General features: G+C 45.8%; 1 protein-coding gene across 1 annotated transcript; it reads left to right on the forward strand.

The window, feature by feature from the left end:
* The first annotated feature begins 272 nt into the window (after window positions 1-272).
* POMGNT2 (protein O-linked mannose N-acetylglucosaminyltransferase 2 (beta 1,4-)) lies at window positions 273-10566 on the forward strand. Its single transcript, XM_058814610.1, has 2 exons — window positions 273-341; window positions 8271-10566. The coding sequence occupies exon 2, from the start codon at window positions 8363-8365 to the stop codon at window positions 10097-10099; it is 1737 nt and encodes a 578-aa protein (XP_058670593.1). The 5' UTR covers window positions 273-341; window positions 8271-8362; the 3' UTR covers window positions 10100-10566.
* Window positions 10567-21867: the final 11301 nt, after the last annotated feature.

Genomic DNA, 21867 nt, shown 5'->3' on the forward strand with positions numbered 1-21867 from the left:
GGGATTTGCAGGAATACTGCAGCAAATCATCCTGCATGCAAGGCTGACCTCTGGGAGGCTAACAAATTGAGGTGAGCCAGCTGGAGCGATGGGACGCTGCCGGCACACCGAGCATGCTCAGACCTGCCGGAGAAAGGTACCTCGGGCTGCCGGTGGTGCGCGGGTTACGGTGCCGACAGCTCCTAGGTGGGATTTTTGCTTTTTCTTTGTGGTGGTGAGGAAAGAAGAGGACTGGAGAGTGCTCGTTCCCCTGCAAAGCATAGCTTTAAGGTGTCTTCTTTCTTCTTTCTCCTGTGAAAGAGAGGCACCGGATAGCATTTCCTGTTATTTAGCATCACCAGGTATGCGTGCATGTGCTGAAACACTGCTCTACCAGTGACAGTACTTCCAAGACTAAAAAGGCTGCAGATGCTCTGAATTCCTGTATTTCTTTGCTGGGTGTCATTGTAACTGTGCTGTGTTTGCTGTGCTGATCACATACGGCTCTGAATTCAGTTTTGTTGGCAGTCCTGTTGCAGTGTGCTGAGGAGGGGGGAGGTTGGCGTGTTTTCCATGGCATCTCCTCGCTCCCCCCTTCCATGCAAGTTCACACTGAATCCCTCCTCTGTGTGTGTGCACATGTGTGAAGGCAGTCAGTAGTTCATTTGTAATCCCACGTCTTTGTAGTCCCCCTTTGTTTGACTAGTGGTTTGCTTTATCATTTTAAACAAAAGTCTCATGGGGAAAACATCTGATATGGACTAAGTCCTGTAGGTTTGCAGAAATGTATTTCTTGCCTGACACGTGCTGCTATGGGATTACTTTTTTTTTTTACCTTCCCCTAAAACGTGCTAATGTGGAGCTTGTGGTAACCAAGGAGGGGTTGCCACTGTTCTTATTGGCTGTGTTGTGCCCCGAACAATTTTGGCTCCCGCTTAGGATTTGCAGCCTCCAGGAGCAGTCCTGGGCACCGTGCTGATGGAGAGCAGGGAGAGCTCAGACTCTGGGTGCTGCTAAGCACAGTCCCAGTACCCGAATAACACAGGTACTCTGCCTGCTGGAGAACACAGAAGGAAAGGACACATAAAATACAGAGAGTTACAAATGGCAGCTAAAGCCCAGAGGCACAGCTGGAGTGCCTGAAGATCGTCTTGTTCGGTGCTTTGGGATTTCACATCATATTCTTTCTCATTCAGTTTTGCAGCATTAGTAAATTTTCCCTTCAGCCACCCCCGCTCCGTCTTTGCTTTAGCAGACCACTGAAGTAAGATAAACCTGCTGCTCTCTTGACACTTTTTGTTCTGACACAGGTATCTTGTTTACAGACTAAAAGCAAGAGACCAGGCCAAAGGAGAGATTTTTTTACTCAAGTGACCTGGCTGTTAATGACAGTGTAACCAGATAGGTTTCAGTGGGATACTCGGGTCAACAGAGATCAACTGGAGTGAACTCTGCCTGTTAAGCTTTCACCTCTGTCTAGCCATGGTTATTCTGAGTAACTTGGGTTTTCATCTTTAGGCTTGGGGCTCTCAGAAGGTGAACAAGACTTGAGGGACTGAGAGAAATACCTTTTTTTTTCCTTTTTCTTCACCTTTTGTATGGGGAAAGAATTTCATAGTCCATTATGGATGGAGAACTTGGAAATGCAGATCTTAAAAGCCCAAGAAGTATTTTTTTTAGATTAATACTTTTAGCTCAGCTTTGTGGCTTGCTTCTATGCATTGACTGCTTAGTGTTGGAATTTTTTTTAACCTGGTATTTTGTAGATCAAGACAGGAGTATCAACAAATATTAAATCAATGGCTGCTAATCATTGTGAAAGTCAGGTTGGATCTCTTCCTGTCCCAGCTCTCACAGACTTGGAATTTAAAGGGAAGAAAACTTAGGTTTTCTATCCATAAGTGCAGCTGGGAGGTGTCCTGTAGCCACTATTCCATAGTTCATATGGAAGGTACTTTTGCTGTAGGGACATTGCATAGAGCCTCAGTCTCCTTGGTTGTAGTCTTGTATGAAAGATATACAGTTTTGCTTTCTATTCTTCACTTATGCTGAACCATAAAAACTGAAGATGGACCTAATTTTGATCACGACTATCTGTAGATAAGGTTTTTAAAAGATATTGTTATATTTTGATTTTTTTCCCCTAAATAAAGCTCTATTTTTAAAATTCTTCTTGAGACTACATAGTCAAGATATTCTTGTTTTTCATGTCCCCTCTTTGTATCAGGCTTCAATAATGATATTTTTATCTTTAACTGCTGGGCTTACTCCCTCTACGAGAATCTGCTCTTTTCCTGTTTAAAAAGTCAGCACTTCTACAGTTGGCTGCTTTTTACAAAGAAAATGTTCCAGTATATCAATCATTCAGTGTACCATCCTTTCTCTAATGTGCTATGTACTGTGAAAGATATATGTATCTCATTAAATAAATAGAGTGAATAAGATGATAACAGCTTTTTGGGCTGTGGGGATTGACTTGCTTGTAGTTCTGTGGGAATCTGTGACAGAGATGAGAATAAAGGCAAATTCTTGGCTGCCAAATCCCAACTCCCCCTCTTTCCAATTGGGAAAGTTGCCTTCTAGCAACTTCTGCTCTGAGGATGAATGAAGTAGGTATTTAAAACTGCATGTGTTGCATACACTGAATCCTTAGCTAAGCCTCTTGCATCAGGGATGGGAGAAAGGACAGAAGACATTTTGTAGGGCGAGTGCAAAATGCCATGTTTGCATGCTTTTCTTTTCCTGTACTGGTCCTGGAAAGCCAGTCTAGCAAGAGATGGATCCAGGGGTCGGGAGTGCTGATGGGGAAAATGTCCCTGGGGAGGGAATATCTGCTCCTATCCCTCCCATGGTCTTCCCCCCTGACAAGAAGCCCATTTCCTGCAACTCTGCCCTGACTCCTTTGCTGTCCTGTGGCAAGAGCAGCTCCTGTCTCCACTTCCAGTTATGCTGCATTTCTGGGAACCATGGAGATGGTTCTGTTTGGACACCCTGCCACCACTGGCAGGCTGTGCACAGGAGCTGGGCCAAAGCCAAGTTGGCCTCCATGAGGAGGCATTTCCTCTGTGCACAGAAGGGTGATGCTCTCTGGAAATGTCTCTCCTTCATGCTTTTTGGTTTTCCATTTGATGAGGCTTTTTAGCCTGCTGTAGCTATGGGAAGCTGAACATTGGCCTGGAAAATGTTGGGCAGTTGGTAACAAAAGTTCATCAAGGCCTAAATAGACAAACCCAGCGCTTCTCATTTTGTTAACACCTGCAGGAATTGGTGACCCCTCCTTAGGTGTACTGGTCATCCTATTCACGCTTGTTCTCCCAATCAAGCTCTTGGTTTTTTCTCTTTGGGAGTCTTAGTAGTGTATGCTTGTCTTTTTTGTAGTTGGGATTTTTTTATATGGATTTTGTAGCTTTTCTCCCTATTTCTTACCTAGATTGCAGTTTTTAAAATGGAGAGCAGATTTGGAACACTGTCCATCATATTAATAGCTTTAGTGATTCATCCTACTGTAGCTTCACAATTAAAAAAAGAACAACAGAGCTCATCTCCTAAATGAATCCAAACAGTTCTTCATGCCAACTGCCTATTAGTGGAAATTCCTCTCTCATCCCACCCACTCTGATCTCCTAGGCATGTTCACAGGAGATGGAGAACAGTGTCTCCATCTATGCTTCCTGTGTCCTTACCACTTCCTGAGGATGTTTAATATATCAGAGAACCTGTAGCTAACAGGCAGAAGGTGCTGCTGTGTCCAAACTTGCATGAGACTGTTATGGATCTGCAAGACACTGGAGGGCTCTGCCAGAAGTGCCTGCTGAACAAACCAGATGAATATTCCTGAAGACTTTACCTGCTCACCAGCAGCCAGTGCTAGTTAGAGGAGAAGTAGCTGAGCTGTGAGAATGAAACTGTGATGCTTTTGCTAAGTGAATGGGGGTGGAGGAAGAAAATGGAGTAAGCTCTTCATGCCTGTGAACTCTTGGAAAAAGAGTAAAGATGATCTGACCAAAAATAGAGTGCCTCCCACAGGCTCTTAGCTGCTGAAGCAGCATCCATTGTGGCTGAGCTGCAGGCCTCAGGATATGCTCTTAATTCCACTGCACAGTCTGGAGCTGCCCCCCCACCAGTGCTTTTGTTGAACTCCCCTTGTCTGGCTCTAAGACTGCTGCCTCCTGCCCTGTGAGCATCACTGCCAGGGAAATCTGCCTCTTCTACCTCCCTGTCTCACTCCTGCTGCCCCCCTGCAGCCCACTCCTCTCAGAGTCCTCAGTGGCACGTCCCATGCCCTCCTGTGGGACACCGTTGCCCTGTGGCAGCCTGGCAGGGAGAAGCTCTGTGCAGCTTTTACATGCATGTCTCTTCTGCCTTGGCTCTGCTCTGTCACTTGCTGTGTCTCCTGGTGCTGAAGGATGGTGCTTCAGCATTTCAAAGCAGAGAGTGAAAAAATGTCAGTCCAATCGATTTCTTTGGTAACTGGGGCATATTCCTCAGGTGGAGCAGAGCCCTGGTATCCCAGTGTCACTGGGAAGCAAGAGGGTGAATGAATGTGGTAGGGATGGGGAGGAGGGAGTCTGTGGGCAGCTTGGGGGGTGACTGGCCTAGGGGCTGCCCTCTAAGTAGAAAGAAGCAGCACAGAGCACTCTGCTCTTAAGAAAAGTAGCAGTGTGTCTGGCCTGCCACTTCTGCAAGTGCCTTTCAGTTCTTAGGATGTTCTCTGATGACACCGTGGGAGTGGCAGCTCTAGACCCATTTAGTGAGGGAGATTTAGTAATGAAAGTTCATTTTATTGTGAAGCAGCTCTCTTCAGGTGGAAAACTAAATGCTTTCACCTTTTTCAGTGTTACCCTCTGCCTCCTGGGAAAGTTTCTTAGCCCAGGTCTATTGCTGCTGACAGCACTTTATGACTGATCTCAGCTTGGGGGTCTGAGGAACCAGGGGACATGAAGAGTGGTTGCTTGCCTTTACTCCCTCGGTGCAGCCTCTCTTGGGTATGTAAAAGCAAGCAGTGTTTGTTACTATTTATGCTCTATCGTTCCCTGAGGGACCAAAATTATAGTTCCTGAGGGTCTGTTTTCACTGAAGGTGTCAGATTGAAAAAAAAGTGCATGATAAAATGTGGGAAAACAGGCAAAGAATTAAGACAGTTCTCTGAGTACCTGTGAAATTCTCCTTTCATTTCTGCCTGCAACACCCCTTCGTGTCCACATCCCGTTGTTCTCTTCCATCAAAAGCAGCCTTCTCCAAAACAGCATGAACCAGGATTTAGGAACTGGCAATGAGGACCAGAAATGAAGATGGATTACTTTAGCACTGCTAACATTTAATATATATTCCTGACACCTGGTTAGCTAAAGCACATACACTCTCTTTAGCTAAGTGCAGGGGAGTGAAAGAGCTGCAAGAGGGAAGAGGTAGAAGAGAGCCTTGCAGGTGATTTTTTGCTAAAAATCTGAGTTGTTCATTCCTAGCCATTTAGCAGGTATGGCTGTGGCAGAGTCTGAAATGAAAACTGCTAACCTCTGAACATTGGTTGCATCCATTAGGCCACATCTCTGAAGTGCCTCTTATGCCCTTCCTTTGGGGCTGGAGGGGAGCGAACAAATCAGTGAGGGGTGAAACATTTGAACAGGCTGTTTTCAAGGAGACCTGTTTGGCTCAAGGGTTTGTAATGGTCAGCAGAGCTCCCCACCACCAAAATGCCCATAAAATGCAGGTGGCATCAGTGGTGTTTTTATGGACTGTGGGCTTCTCATGGCTCTGAAACATCAACACGTACACACTCACCTTGCCATAATGGAGTAATAAAGAAGCCATGTGGTTTTCCCTCCTCTGCCAAGTCGTTGCAACTTGCATTGACTCCCTTGAGCTTTGTATGTGCTTTGTTCTTCTGACCCACAGAAGTTAAATTTCATAATGCCTGCAGGCTGGCCTTCCTTTAAGGGTGTCCTTACAGGAGAGTGCTTGCTTGTTAAAGGTCTCCTCCATGAACTGATTATCAAACTGTGCTCACAAAATGAGAGGTTTGTACTGGAGAGGTTATGTACAGAATTGGGTGATACCATTAGATATTTTTCAAAGACAGTGAAGAAATAAAATAAAGCTTTGAAAGTTAGTACCAATAAAATAATTCAGGATCTGTCCGCATCAAAATTTTCTCTTCCTGAAAACTGATTTGATCGCATTAGCAGAACCTGAGTGATGTACTGCTGTCCCCAGTGGGTTTCTATTCCAGGCTGTCCATGGAATAGCCATGATTGAGAGTTGCACAGCCATGAGGAGCAGCAGTCACCCCTGATGGGGTGGACAGATTGAGATGTGATGTGACAGCCATCATTTTTCTGTGCAGGCTATCTGTGGCACCTGGGACGAGACCCAGATAAAATTGCTGTGGTGGAAACAAAGGCTAAGTGTTAGAAAAGAGTTTATCACAGTCCTTCATGCCTCTCTCAACAGAGGCTGGCTGAAGAGATGAGTACTAAGAATGAGATAGAGAAGCGTCTTTGGGGCATGGTTTATGGAGAATTGATCCTGCCCTGATAATCAGATGATCACTCTAGGTCCCTTTCCTTTTTTTCCATGGTTGAAATCAAAACAACACATCTTTAATTTGCTGCTTGCTTTTAGGGAGTTTCTGAATGAAGTGGGTTTTCAGACCACTTGCCAAAGGAGGTGGACTTCATTTCTCTTCCATTTGAGTAGCTGGAAATGGAAGTGAATTTGTTGCTCAGATCCCCAGAGATGACCTCTTGAGTTTGTGTGGCTTACAGCTAGCACTCGTTTCTTTGGCATTATTCAGACTCTCAGTACCTTCAGTTCTTCCTAAGATGGATCCCCCAGGCTGTTGGGATCTCATGAGATATAGGAATCCCTTCTGACTTCATTGAGTTCTATGATTCTCCATTCAATTCCAAGTTGCAGGATCAAGCTCTTTTCAAAGGGAGTCCTTTGGCAGTAGAGGAGGTGTTTGCTTTGGTCCCAAGTATGCCTGACTACCTTCCTCCACATTGCCATGTAAGAAGTCTCTCTTAGTTAAAATGCTAAAGGATGCTTGGGATATCAGAACATGTGCTTAAGACATTTCTTTTTTTCCCCCACAGCAATCTTGCACCAAAGGAAATTTAAAATTGCTACCTTTAAAAATGGCAGCTAGAAACAATCTAGTGAGGTAAATACTAATCAGAAATTTCCCTTCCTGAAGTTCCCCATGAGTCATGGATGCAATTATTTACAGCCTGACTAGCAGTGAATCTTGATGCATAATGAAAATTGAAGCCCATAAATTCTGTAGGTGAATCAATACCTCAATTGAAGTTCACAGTTGAAGTTATAATCAATACTCTGGTATAAGCCAGTAGTGTTTCTGCATAGAAGGAAAACAGTGGCAAGCTCTAACAGAAAAAGAATCAGGGAGGCTTTGGAGCAGCACAGAAAAGGTTCTCAGGTTGGAATGGGGAAATGCCAACAGTGAAACCCTTCAAATGCATTAGCTTATCATTTGTATAAGGGCTGACTGTGCTGTGCAAGCCAGACTCTCACTAAATGAAGGTCTGATTGCTTTAATGACACATCAGTTCCTCTCATAAAGAGCAGAGCTCTCCTCTCTTCCATGCCAATATTTCTTTTGGAAGACGATGGCAGTTCCTAGCCTTTGATCCTGGACTGCAGCCAGAGCAACACCCCAGTGACTTGGGATTCTCCCTCAGGGCAGTCCATAGACCTGCAAGTCCTTCCCCCAGCCCTATATAAAATGAAATTGAATGTGATGTTCACTAGTTCACATTGAACACTGGAGTGTAGCGAAATCTGTGCTGGCAATACCCCTTGAGCTATTGCTGCAGTGCAGGTGAGGGCACCCTGAGTGCTCTCAGCCACGCAGAGCGGGAGGAGGAGCTGGGGCTGAGTCCTCTGCAGGTGATTGCACTGCTCTATTTCCTCTCACTGTGGGAGTGGTCTGCAAAAGGCAGAGTGATCCAGAGTCACAGAGAACGTACTTTTCTTTCTAGTAGATCTTCATAGAGCTCATCCTTAAAGTCTTGTACATTTTCTTCTTCAAAAGCATAGAAATGAAAATGAGAGAGGAGCCTTCCTGTAGAGCAGCTCACAGTTCTGTTTGCGTTATATTTTTTTACAGTTTTGGGGAGAGCTTTGTCACTTTTTTCTTTTCCCTCATTCCCTGGAAGGGGAAAAATTACTGAAAGAAGCTTAAACTCTCTTGAATAGTCCATAAAATATTATTTATGGTGGAGCTGTAAACCTGATGTTTAAAGGTTCCTCTCTTGTTTTATTTTCCACAGGTCTTTGCCCTCACCATGTCCAAGAGTGTTAATGATGTGTTCCCTCTCCATTGCATTCCCCACCTGCCATCCTGCTAGGATCTGAGTACAGAATGAACATAGCAGCTGTGTTCAATGCCCTGCTCGTGTGCATCCTCGCTGCCGTGCTGTGGAAGTACATCAAACTGTGCGATCATGCCGCCATGGTGGAGGAGGAGCTGCTCCTCATGCGCCAGTCTCAGGAGCTCTCTGAGGCTCAGGTTGACTACCATGCAGCTCTGCAGGCCCTGGTGGAGAACGGTACCAGGATGGTATGCACTGGCAGGATGCACACCGACCGCATCTGCCGCTTCGAGTCCCTCTGCTACTCCACCGAGGCTGAGGAGTTCGTCTACTTCCACAGCAACTCCTCCGTCATGCTGCCCAACCTGGGCTCCCGGAGGTTCCAGCCGGCTCTGCTCGACCTCTCCTCTGTGGAAGATCACAACACCCAGTACTTCAACTTTGTGGAGCTGCCAGCTGCTGCGCTGAAGTTTATGCCAAAGCCGGTCTTCGTGCCTGACGTGGCGCTGATTGCCAACAGGTTCAACCCGGACAACCTGATGCACGTCTTTCATGACGACCTCCTCCCCATCTATTACACCATGCAGCAGTTCTCCGACTTAGATCTGGAGGCACGACTCTTCTTCATGGAAGGGTGGAGTGAAGGTGTTCACTTTGACCTCTACAAGTTACTGAGTAACAAGCAGCCGCTCCTCAAAGAGGAGCTTAAAACTCTGGGCAGGCTCCTCTGCTTTACCAAATCCTACGTGGGACTATCCAAAATCACCACCTGGTACCAGTACGGATTTGTCCAGCCACAAGGGCCAAAGGCTAACATCTTGGTTTCTGGTAACGAGATCAGGCAGTTCACCAAATTCATGATGCAAAAACTGAACATCAGCTTGGAGGAAAGCTCCAGTGAGGAGTACATCGTAGTGTTCAGTCGGACAATCAACAGACTTATCCTAAATGAGGCAGAACTAATCCTGGCTCTTGCTCAGGAGTTTCAGATGAAAACCATTTCCGTCTCTCTGGAGGAGCATTCGTTTTCTGACATCGTGCGGTTGATCAGCAATGCGTCCATGCTGGTCAGCATGCACGGGGCCCAATTAGTCATGTCGCTCTTCCTGCCAAGAGGGGCCACCGTGGTGGAGCTCTTCCCATATGCCATCAATCCCGAGCACTACACCCCCTACAAAACCCTGGCAACCCTTCCTGGCATGGACCTGCACTACATTGCCTGGCAGAACACCGCCAAGGAGGACACGGTGACCTACCCGGACAGGCCCTGGGATCAGGGCGGGATCGCTCACCTGGACAAGGCTGAGCAGGAACGCATCATTAAGAGCACGGAGGTGCCGCGGCACCTCTGCTGCCGCAACCCCGAGTGGCTGTTCCGTGCCTACCAGGACACCAAGGTCAACATCCCGTCCCTCATACACGTCATTAGGCAGACTGTGAAGTCCAAGCCCGGACCCAGGAAGCAGAAGTGGTCTGGTAGCCTCTACCCTGGCAAAGTGAGGGATGCCAAGTGCCAGGCCTCTGTGCAGGGCACGAGTGAAGCTAAACTTGCTGTGTCCTGGCAGATCCCCTGGAATCTGAGGTATCTCAAGGTCAGAGAAGTAAAATATGAAGTGTGGATACAAGAGCAAGGGGAAAACACTTACATGCCTTATATATTGTCCCATCAGAATCACACCTTCTCAGAAAACATTAAGCCCTTCACGATATACCTGGTGTGGATACGCTGCATCTTCAACAAAAACCTTCTGGGACCTTTTGCAGATGTGCTCTTGTGTAGTACATAACCCACTGCACTACCTGTACAGCTCTAACCTGCTCTCCACTCCATCTGTGGTTTAAAACTTCTCATCTTGTAGTTTGTAGAGGGCTGAAGAGGACTGACTGTACCAGTGCCTAAGTGTCCATTTTATTGCACTCCACATGTATTCTTACAATGGTATTTATTTTCAGTGAGTGTTTGGGAAAAAAAAAAAAAGATAAACCTCTGTGTTCTTCAGAGTAACTTCCAGCAGTTAAATTACATGCTGAATACATGTAATTGAAAACAGAGTGGAAGTGAATTGTGTGTACCTTGGTCGTGATTTAAATTTGTTCCTATTGTGTGGTGACTATTTAAGCACAGCGTTAAAGCGCAGTTAATTCCATGGCTAAGTGGGCAATTCTCATCTGCTTTTTCACTGTGAGTTTTATTTTTCTGTAACTATTGACTGTAACTTTGAGTTCAAGATTTTGTACGAGAGCCTTCATTAAACTGCTGTAAACCTCCTCAATGCTTTTTTGCCTTTTATTATTTGTCAAAAGCATTACTGTGATAGATTTGTCCATTGCTGTGATAAAATGTGTATCTGTAGCTTCCTCTGTTTATATTTGATTGAAGAGAATGACTACAGACTAAAGCTTCGTGCTTAAAATCAGATTTTAATGCACCCCTATTGCAAAAGGTTGTAGTAACAGGTAAGAGGTAGAAGGGATGGAGTAGATGAAATAATTTAATGTGTTTTAGGAGCTTTCATTTTGTAAGTTACATACAGGTGTGTGAGAAAGGAGTGGGGTGATTTGGGAGAGCTGATGGGGAAGAGATTGCGTTTACAGCAATCTGCTCAAGAATTATTTTTTTGTGTGTGCGTGTGTATTTAATCAGAATAATCAGTTGATAATAGCTACTAGTAGGTACATGCTTTGCTGGGGAATAGGCAGGTGGTGGCAAAGGGAATCTTTCTGTGCACAGGTGTTCCTGGATGTTGGTGGAAGGAAGCAGAGTCAGGCAGGAAACAGGTAGGTGTGCCAGGGAATTGGGCTGGCCACAGAACGTGGCAGGATCAGGCTGATGACACACCTCTGTTACTCCAGGGGGGGAGTAGTTTCGTTTAGATTTAAATTCGTTTTCCATGAGATCAGAATCTGGCTTCTTTGCCAGGGTAACACACTGACTACTTTGGACCTGATCCTGTTCACATCTGCTTTAGCTGGAGACCCTAAATGGCACTGTCTTTGAAAAATGGCTCTGAGTCACAAGTGCAGTTCTTGAGGAGGGGAAAAGGAAAGGGGCAGGAGTGTGAGATGTTTCCCTGACAAATATTAGCATCCTCTATAGTTTATAACCAGTGTTGAAGCAAAAGGAAAAGTGCTCCTTTCCCTCCCAGTCCACACCTTCTTCCCAAGGTCTGGATGAATATTTGAAGAATGGGATAAATGTCTTGCTTTCTGGATTGATAGATGAGCATCTCAAGGCAGGATTATAAATATGGGTTCTAAGGAGAGGGGGAGTACAAATGGATGTATGAATTTGGACAAGAAACAGAAGGACTGAAAAATGAGCAAAACACAGCACAACATTGGACCTTTGGGCAAGTGCTGCTTCTGTAAATTCATTTTCATTATGTCTTGCTTTGTTTTCAAACATGTTTATGATTTAATGGAGGGGAAGAAACAGAACATGAGTCCCAAAGTCTGCATTTGCTTTGCAATTGTAACCTTGCCAACTAATGGTTTTTGCCTTGATATTTTAAAGGGGCACAGGAATATTCCCATTGTTTTTTCCTTGGGAGAAAATGAGCGTCTTGCTGAAGTGAGTATTCGAGCTGTGCCCCAAAGTCTCCATGTGGCTGCACATTCCACACCATATATATCAGAGCTGAGGTGAGAAATATTTCCTAAAAGCTGGCAGTGGAAAACAAGCTGTTCAGGGAAGCCTCCAGTACCTGTGGCTCCCCAGGAGCTTGCTGGCAGATGAGCTCCTGCTCACAAAAGGGTTTTGCAGCAGTCCTGCATCCCCACATCCATTCAAACTGAAGCCCTGTGGCCAGTGGCCATCCTGCTGGCTCTTGCAAAGGTGGTATTGTTGGTATCGTATTTGGTAGTGAATGAGTCTGCAGACATCTGAAATTTAGGCAGCATTCATTTTGTATCAGCTCTCAAAATAATTTTCTTTGAGTGTGTGTTCTCCTAACCATTGTTCATCCTCAGCAGGATATTGATCTGCTTGTTGCCTTCCTGCCTGCTTTTCTCTGTGCCTTTTGTAGTAATCCTATGCCTGTAATTTGTAAATCATCCCATTTCACTTAAATTAGTTCCATATGATTGCAGATTTTATAACATTTGCAGATTGGTTACAGCACATTAACTATTTTCTTCTCGTATCCTAATGACTAATCAACAAAATTGGCTACAGAGCAATGAAGTATCATATATGTGGGTTTCTGTGCTCTTTACTCTGGCATGAAACAATCTCTCATGTTCAGAGAGAGACTCATTTTTTCCAGAAGATATTAAATGTGCTTTCCAAAAATGTGCATTCAGGTTCTGTCTTCCTCATCAGTGCTGAGAGTACTTTATGAGGTGAAAAAAAAAAGGGCTTTTTCCTTTTCAAATTCTCAAATAGCTGAAGTTGTGCTGGTGATGTGGCCATTTGCCTCCACCACCTGCCCAGTGTAAAGGTGGCTGTGCTGGCACCTCACTGCTGTACCTGAATTTCCCCTCTGCCAGAGCACACAGCAGTGAGAGCCCCTGGTGCAGCCTGTGGCTGTCATAAATTGGGCACTGTAATGTTATGCTGATTTATACTACCTCAAGAACTGCTCTGGAGTGCTGGCAGCTTTCCAGAGTAAATTTTCTTTCTTTTTAATAAGTTTGCCATCAGCGCTTTGCAGGCCCATTCCATTTCTTAGGCCCAGGCCTCCCCTGTCCCATGGGCTCTTTGTTTCCCTTGCTCCTCTCTGTCAATGCCACTTTTTGATGGATCGGAAGGAATGTTTGCCTGGCATCATTTAAAGTTCTGTCCTATGGTGAATGCAGGCTCTCTGTGCACAGGGGCTGAGGCTGCATCTCTCTCGTGTGCAGGAAGGCAGGACTGAAGCTGGATTAGTGTGTTTTTTTCGTTGGGTGAGCTTGTGGGGCTCCTTTTGACAAGTTGCTTTGTGCAAGAGACTTGGAACTTCTACTGCTGCATCATTTGGTTCTGCTCCCAAAGGGAATACATTATGCTCTCCGGTGCTGTCTGTCCATGCTGTCCTGGAAGAAGAGCTGGAATTAAATAGTAGATTAAAATTAAATTGTAGCTGAGATTAAATCCAGAATCCTTTGGGGGCAGTGCAGGATGCTGGTCTTGAACTCACTGCTGCTGGCCTTGTCCGTGCTTGCAGAGATGGATCATCCAGGAAGGTTTCCTCCAGATGCAGTTTCATATCTTCTTCTAAATAGCCCGAGTGCAAGCACCAGCCAGAAGCTGTGGGAGGCTCTTACTGGCATGTGTGAGCATGGAGAGGAGCTGAATGGAGGGCTTGGACCCGTGAGGTGTTGCAGCAGGAGCTGCACGTTGCTGGTAATGCCTCCATGGGCTGGTTGCAGCCCAGGTTGGTCACCCAGGGTGGGTTTTACAGCTCCAGAAGGTGACTGGAGGTAGTTAAAATACTTGGGTCTGCAGCGTTCAAATTGAGATGTTTCTGTCTTCTTCCTCTCCCCTCCCCTGATTCCTTTCTGACAGATCCTTTTCTTAAGGAAATGATAACTCCTAAGAGTAACTTGGGACTTTGCAAAGTTCCTTTTTTGGCTTTATCACCTCAATCTCTAAGAGCTAAATACATTACTCAAGGCAAATGTATGACAGGATTATTTGTTAAAGCTGTCTGTTGATTTTTAAAATTTTTATTCTTTCTTCCATTTTAAGCCACTTTTTTGCCTCCATCTCTTAGGGCTTTGCATGTCCAGCGCTCTGGGATCTGTGGATGTCTCTTGTCCCAAGACACCAACACCTCACAGGACCCAAATTAAGTGAAGACACTCGGGATATGATTAATTTCAACACCCTGTAGGCTGTTGGTGTAGATGGCTCTGAGGCAGAGGCACATTTGCTGCAGGGGGACTGGCAAGGGCCCTGACACAAGATTTAGCCTCCTCAGTGCAGGGATTGGTCCAACTCCACAGCAAGGAGGTTGCTGCTGTCTGGGACCCCTGGGTGAAAGGAGCTCTATAAGCACACCATCATTTAATTTGCATTGAACAAAACAGTGACTTCAGCATCTTTATTGCTGTATCTCCTCTGCTGAGCTGTATAAATAGCAGACTTATTTCTGTCATATTTTTGCTTCTGCTGTCTATGCTGGTGTAAGGTAGGATTGGTTTAGTGGATAAAAGAGCACTTAATTTTCCCCTGCTGGACTTGGGGTAGGCACACTCTTGGAATGGCTTTCAGTGTGATGACTGACAGTCCATCTGTGCTGTGGGTGGTATGAGAAGCATCACCATCTGCACGTGTGTGAGGCACATCACTGTCCTTATGTAAGAGCAGTCACCTCCCCCAGTGTGTCCCTCCCGAGGGGCTTTCAGCCAACCCCTCTGCTGGCATGGGGCTGGCTGCAGCTCAGAGAGCCATGCTGAATTTACTCTGATTGAGGGCCTAGCCCTGCTTGTCACCTTCTCAAGTCATCCCTTCAGAACATGCTGATTACTAAATTAATTGTTGGCACGTTCAGACAGATGCATGGAATAGCCTCCTGTTTGCTCGAAATAACTTGGCAACGGTCTCCACCTTTAAATGCTGCTTAGTCCTGCCATTTTCAAACGTGCTGCCTTTAAAATTTCATTGAGTTTCCCTTTGCTGGGTGTGCATTCAAACAGCTCGCTCCAATTGCCTGATTTCCCTTCTGGTGTCCCTGGATGCATAATGCAGCATCCATGACAGATCCACTCAGGGTAACATCTCTGTTCCCTGCCCTAGGGACTCCCTGCTCCTTTGTCTCTCCTTGCTTTAGTGTTATCCTGGCCTCTAGCAATAGCCAGCCAGCGTGTGGATGGAGGTGGGACAGTCTGCAGGCATTCCAAGCCCAGCAGCATTGCTGTTTTCCCACTGTGGGTTTCCAGCAGTGTTATCCTGTGGATGTTGCTAGCAGTGTGATGCTTTTGTGATGAGTCAATTCCTCCTGCTTCTTCAGTCTGCCTGACAAAAACCTGCCAGGGCCCTGTGGCTGTCCACAAGTAGGTACTGGGGCAGCAGCTGCTCTCTGGGCTCCCATGGATCTCCTGATTTGCGGTGATTTCACCCCAGCCAGAGCTGGGTACTGCCTTTCCCCACCTGCCAGCCCCAGGGGCAGGTTTGCTTGTGTGGGTGGCAAGGTGTGACAGACCTGGGTGAGGAGACACCGCCTCAGGCTGCTGCTCAAGCTGCCCAGAGGGGTACAGGCACTGGTGGCCATCTGGCTGAGGTTTTCATGAAATGTGTCTGGTTTTTCATGGGATTCTCACACCAAGAAACATGGAGGTGAAGGGGGTGGCATGTGGGGGAGCAATCTGGAGTGAATTACTGGAAGATCTCCTCTATTTTATAGGTGAGACACCAGTGGAGGACTGTAGATCAAAGCCTTTGTTTTAGCATGGGACTCCAAGATTTTCTGTTTGTACAAGTCCTCATCCTCATCCTGCTCCTCTGTTTCAAGGATTTATATAATTCTCCATTACTTTGTCTTTTTTATTTGCTCTTCTCTAGATTCCATCTTCTGTTTTGCCATTGGAAGATGAAAAATTTGAGCTGGGCTTTATGCAGAGGGGAGCAGGGGGAGAGCTCCATGAACAAACACCTGTGTGTCTCCAGCTGTGGCCAGGAAGCCCCTGGCAGCAGTGCTTCTGCAGGACAATGGAAGATGAGTGCTGCCCTCCATCTTTCATAAGCATTCTTTTTCATCTCTTTCCCTCTGACAGAGAAAGGTGCTTTCCTCCACACATTAATTCTTGTCAGTTTCAGAGCCAGACAGCTGTGAAAAATCTCTTTCCTTTCTTCTTCCTCCAAATTCCTTCCTCAGGATGGTGATAGTGCTTCAGAGGAGCGATTAGAAATGTTTGCTTAGGGGGAAGAATGGGATTCAGTTGTCTGGGAGTGAGAGCTTCAGATGCTTTGGCTTCTTGCTCTTTTCCCACCTCTCACTTGCTAAATTTTGGGCAGGGGGTGACTCTGTAGAACATCCTCTGGTTATTGCTGATGCCTGGAAGATGCTTGTCCTTGGAGAAAGAGGACAAAGACACATTGCTGCTGCAGCTCCAAAGGGCCAAACACCACAGTTGCATGTCCCAACTGCTTTTGTGAGAAACATTTTGTTTCTCTGACAACTTCTCCTTCCTCCACAAAAAAAAAAAAAAAAAAAATCCCACAAAAAAAAAAAAAAAAAAAAAAAAAAAAAAAAAACAAAAAAAAACCCAACAACCCACCCCAAAACCAAACAGACAAAACCAAACCAAGCAAAACAAAACAAAATTCTATTAGGGAGAATTTTTGATGAAATACATAAATTCCAGAGCTATCTTTCCACTCAAAACTGGTTTTGACACAATTTTCAACAATTGATTAGTGTCTAGAGAGGGGGTTATGATTAGACAGTGGTTTATTTATGCCATTTTCCTTTTCTCAGGCTAGAGGAAGGGCTGAGAAATTGGTGGGGCTGACCTGATAGTGCCTTTCTGCAGTGCAGAATTTGCAGTGGAAGTGTCAGGGCAGCCATTTCCTCCCAAAAACTGTCCCAGAAAGCTGGTAGGCAGGAAGAAAACTACCAAAAAGCAATTAGCTTCATTCTCTACATTGCACCTTTCCCTTTTAGATGTCATCACCTTTCTGAGCAAGGACCTAATCTGAGTGTTCTCCTCAGGAAAAAAACCAAAACAACCCGTATTTCTTACAGCCCATGTTTGGGGAAACTCTGACCAGCAGAGTACACCTTATCCAGTTTGATGCATCCTCACCAGTAGCTCAGGTGAGGGCCACTTAGGTAAGCACCACACACAAATAAGTTGCACAGTTCCAGGCAAGAGTTTTGGCTCTGCTTTCTCAGTTTTGTTTCAAGTCAGTAACATTTCAGGGGAAACCAAGACCCACAAGATGACCCATGTGGAGCAGTAGTGCACCTTGGTTTGTGCTGCTCCAGGCCAGACAAGCCATTTGCCTGGAAACCCTCTCTGCTTGGTGGAATTAAAGAGTATCTTACAGCAAATCCCCATGATTTGTAGGAAGGTCAGATCACCATTATCTCAGGTTTCTGTGGTTGAGATGACCCCTGAGGTATTAGAAAGTCTTTTTTTCCTCAGCTCTGCAACCAGAGAAGAAGTCAAGATTCGTTGGTTCTGCTTTTCAAGGTTGTTTATTTCTTCTTATCTATTACATTCTTTCTCTGACCTGCTGAGATCTGTCCAGCAGGTTGGGTTGGGGCACAGTGACTGCCCTTGGGGTCGTGTTAACTTTTTATACTACAAACTATGTGTGCTTTAATTACAATAATTTTCCAATACCTATCACCTACGTTAGACAGTTTGCCTCTGCTCTAAACCAATCCAAAAGTGCCACCATCACAGCAGAAGATGGAGGGCAAGAAGAAGCAAGAGGAAGGACAGGACACACCCAGATTCCTCCATCTTGCTTCTTGAACCCCCATTCTAAAACCCCAAAATTCTACTTTTTCACCCTGTGACAAATTAACTACCATTCTACTCAAACTCTTGTGGCTTGTAAATCTTCTCACAAAGTTGGTAATTTTTTCCATGGGCTGAGATAGAAGGCACAGGTGTGTTTGACTCCGTGCCAAGGTCTCTGAGCCCCCTGCCAGGGTCTCGAATCACCCAGGGCAGCCAGAGGAATGTCCTGGGTCCCGACACCATCAGGTGATCAACAGCTTCAGGAGCAAGCAAACATGCCTGAACACAGCCAGGTGCCGTCAGTGCATGGAGCTTTTCCCTTTTTATCCCTGTTCTGCTCTGATAGCTTTCTTCATACCCTTTGCCTTCATGTAAACAACCACACAGGTTGCAGCAGAATACACAAAAATCAGGCCCTTGAATGTCACGGCTTCCCAGGAAAGGGACCAACATGGAGCTCCATGTGCAGCACTGCAGGCACAGCCACCTTTGCTGGGGCTCTGCCCCAGCGGGGGCTGCAGCCACCTGCACTGCCCTGGGAGCCTGCCTGCCTTTGCACGGAGATACAGCAGCAGGGGAAGTCTGACTGTCACTGTAAAAGGGATCCATTTATTGTTGAATTCTGAAGCTGCCTGACTCACAGGGAAACCTGTTCCTCTGCACGGAATCCAAACAGGCTGGAAATGCATGTTTTTAGGCTGGAGTGCTTTGAAACGCTTTAAAAATGTAAACTACCCATAAATGCAAACTGATTGCAAACCTGCAGCTTGAAGCAGAGGCAACAGTAAGCATAATCCCAGTGCAATTTATTTTAAAATGTTTTGTCTGTTTCCATTTAAAGCATCTAAATAACCACACTGGTACCTCTACACCCACCTGCTGTGCACCTGCTGCTACCTCAGCCCAGCTCTCCAGCTGCCAAGAGCTCCAAATATTTCAGACGTCAATGTAAAGTGTTAATTTCAACATGCTGCCTGCTGTAAGCCATGGTCCTACAGCACACCAAGCAATGAGGCTCCTGACTACTTCCCTGACCTTGATTTAGTTACTTAAGACCAGGCATTGCCATTGTTCACCTGGAGGTGTGGCTCGGGGTAAATAATTTCCCAGTTTAGCTAACAGGGCAGCTCAAACTCTGCCAGAGTGGGATTCCACATGTGATGGCAGGCTTCAAAAGAGAATGCTGCTGACAGTGGGCTCACTCTGTTTTCCCAACATCCAAGCTGCATCCGTGGTGACACCAGGGTGATGCTCCAGGGCTGAGGCTGGGAAAGAGCAGGGGGCTGGCACATGGTGGTGGTTTTCATCTGGTGTCCCCTGCCAAGCCCACCAGGTCTCCCCGTCCCTGAGCTGTGGGCCATTTTCTCCTCAGTTAACTCACTCTGACAGTTCCAGCTGGTCCCAAGCCATCCTAATTAATGCCACATCTTTCCCGTTTCTCTCTGGCTTTCAAACACGTGCCCAGGCTCCTGCCAGCTCCCATCAGCCACTCCCCTGGTGCCAGCAGAGGAGCAGCAAGCCAGAGAAAGGACCGAGTGGGCTTGCACCAATGGTGCAAGGCCAGGCTTTGCCAGGTCTGGATGGGACTGGTGTGTCACCTCCCACCTCAGGAGTTTGCTCTTGGACTCTTTGCAAAAGTGGGATTAAAGCCTCTCTGCATTGATGGCAGCTTCCCGTCCTCTTCCACTGTTTCTTGGCCAAGTCAAAGGACCATGGAGAACCAGGTCTCCTGGCCTTGCTTTCCTTCATTTATCAGAGTTGTTTCAAGCTCTCTACCCAGAGAGAGGACCTCTGCCACACAAGACGGTTGTCTCAGTGCTGCCACTTATGTTCCCCTTTATTATCCTTCTTTCCTCCCATTCTCAGAGATAGTGCAATGAATAAAAAAAGACACCTGATTAAGGGTTTTCTTTGAGGAGACTGCAAAAAAAATTGTGGAGTATAACCAGTTTTGCTCTGTTTTGCTAAAATGGAAATAAAAGTCTGTCCAAACTCATTCCACACCTGGAGCTGAGAACTGCTCAAGGACTTCTCTGCAGGCATTCAAAGACCTGATTTATGACTACCAGGTTTTAGGTGACATGTTTTGTTCTACCTGATAGCAAAAGTGAAAGGTTAAGCCCTTCAAACCCTGGCTCTTCCCAGGCACATTGAGGAAATGGACATATTCCTCTCACGTTTGGGGCTGATATTTCAACGTCGAGTTCAATGCTTGGGTTTAAGGATTTCTTTGGCATCTGGCTGGGATTTTATTGGGGTCGAAAGACAGAACTTGTGAGTGTTTTATTAGCTGTTCCCTTACCTATGAAGGGAACATCTATGGTTTATTAGTTTAAGAGAAGTACAAATGATACATTGAGCTCTTGTTTAATAACTTCCCCCAGTGCTCCAGCACAATGGCAACTTAATCTCAGTGCAGGGTGCTCTCTGCAGCTGGAGAAGATTCCAAAACCATGGGGAAAACACCATGCAAACCTCCATCCCCTTGGGCAGGAGAAGCCTGTGACAGAGACGTTGCAGAGGGGCTGTGGACACTGGTGGAGGGATCTTGCAGAGTGTCAAATAATTTTGACTGGTAGCTGAATAGGTTAAAAAAAAAAGTCTGGATCTCCTCATGGATAATTCAGAAGCAATAAATCAAACATTGTTTTGCTGGGAACGTCTTGCCTTGGACTTTTTGCTACATGTATTCTGTGTATGTTGCCACCTGGAAGTTTAGTTGTGTGCATGTGTTTGGTGCCAACATCTCTATAAAATCCAAGGAAAATAAGCAGTGAAGAGCCAGAGAGCTTTTAAAAGAGGAGTGCTTTACAGAGGAACAAAATACAGCATTGGAAAGACATCCAGCAGTTACTTCTTCTCTCGGGCTAGTTACTGTTTAAGATTTATTTGTTATGGGAGTAGTGAAGTTGGACCCCAGCTATTAATCCAAACCAGAGGGAGAGTGTTCAGCTGAGAAATATTTTCCTACCTGCCAAGCTTCCCCCAACATGTAGAAAATCTGTTTCCCTGCTCGTGCAGTTTGGTTTAGCTGTATTTGTGTCCCAAGGGACGTATGATTTTTTAATTTCTCAGTGGGATTTAATATTTAAATTCTCTTCCTTTGCAGAGGAAGAAAGAAAGAAAGCAGAAATCATGGTGCTTGTGAGAAGGACCACAAGTGCAGGATCTCTTGGGGGGATGTAGCACAAAGCCAGCCTTGGTGAGGGCTCCCTGGGCTCCAGGGAGGTGATGAACCACCAGTAAGGTGATGGTTCCAACATGCTCCAGACAACACAGTCTCACCTGGAAATAGGTGTGACCCCTCAGTCCCAGCATCCTCATAACTGAGACTGGGCTGAGCATCTGGGTCAGGAATAAGGATTTGGAGGGAAGATTAGGGAATAGGAAGACGACAGGACTTGAATGGAAATATTTGTTTTGCCCAAGGATTTTCATTTATTTGATTCACCTGGAAAAGCTGCAGCAGGCTCATTAGAAAACAGCTCAAGAATTGGTTTAATCTGCAGTCTCCTTTGCTCTTCTGGAAAGGGGCTGTTCCACCTCCTCCCCACTCCAGCCTAGTTCCCCAAACACTACCTACACAACAGAGATGGGGGTGGTTTTTAATGTTTAAGTTAACTGTTTTTAAAATATTTATTCATTACATGTCTGTTGGTGCCTCATTAGGGTGTTGGCTGAATGAATTATTTAATCTTTAATGAAAAAAGATGGGGAATATTTTCTCTTCCTCTCTAAGTGCTGATTAAAATGAATCCCAGCACTGTGGGGGGGCTTATGGAGTGGAGCCTGGGCTCTCCCCATTAGCTGGGTACCACACTTCCCCTTCTTAGCCCATTTTTACAATTAAGCTTGGATGCCCTTAGTTCCAGAATTTGCTCATCAGACACCTCACACCAGCCTCATGGCCAAACCTTTAGAGAGCTCCAGCCAAAGCTCCTCCATGGAGATTTCATACAGAACAAGTCCCTGAGGGTGTGTAAGGGGCAGGAAGGTGGGGGACAAGGGGGCATTTCCTTTACTGGTTCCCCATTAAATGGTTTCCACACAAGCCATGCTGCCTTTGTGCCCTCACCCCATCCAGTTCATCAATGTGTGGCCCAGCTGCAATCTCCACTGCACTGCAGAGGTGGGGAGAAAAGAGATTTTTTGCAAAATGAAC

Source organism: Ammospiza caudacuta, chromosome 1, assembly GCF_027887145.1.
Source record: "Ammospiza caudacuta isolate bAmmCau1 chromosome 1, bAmmCau1.pri, whole genome shotgun sequence".
NCBI lineage: Eukaryota > Metazoa > Chordata > Aves > Passeriformes > Passerellidae > Ammospiza > Ammospiza caudacuta.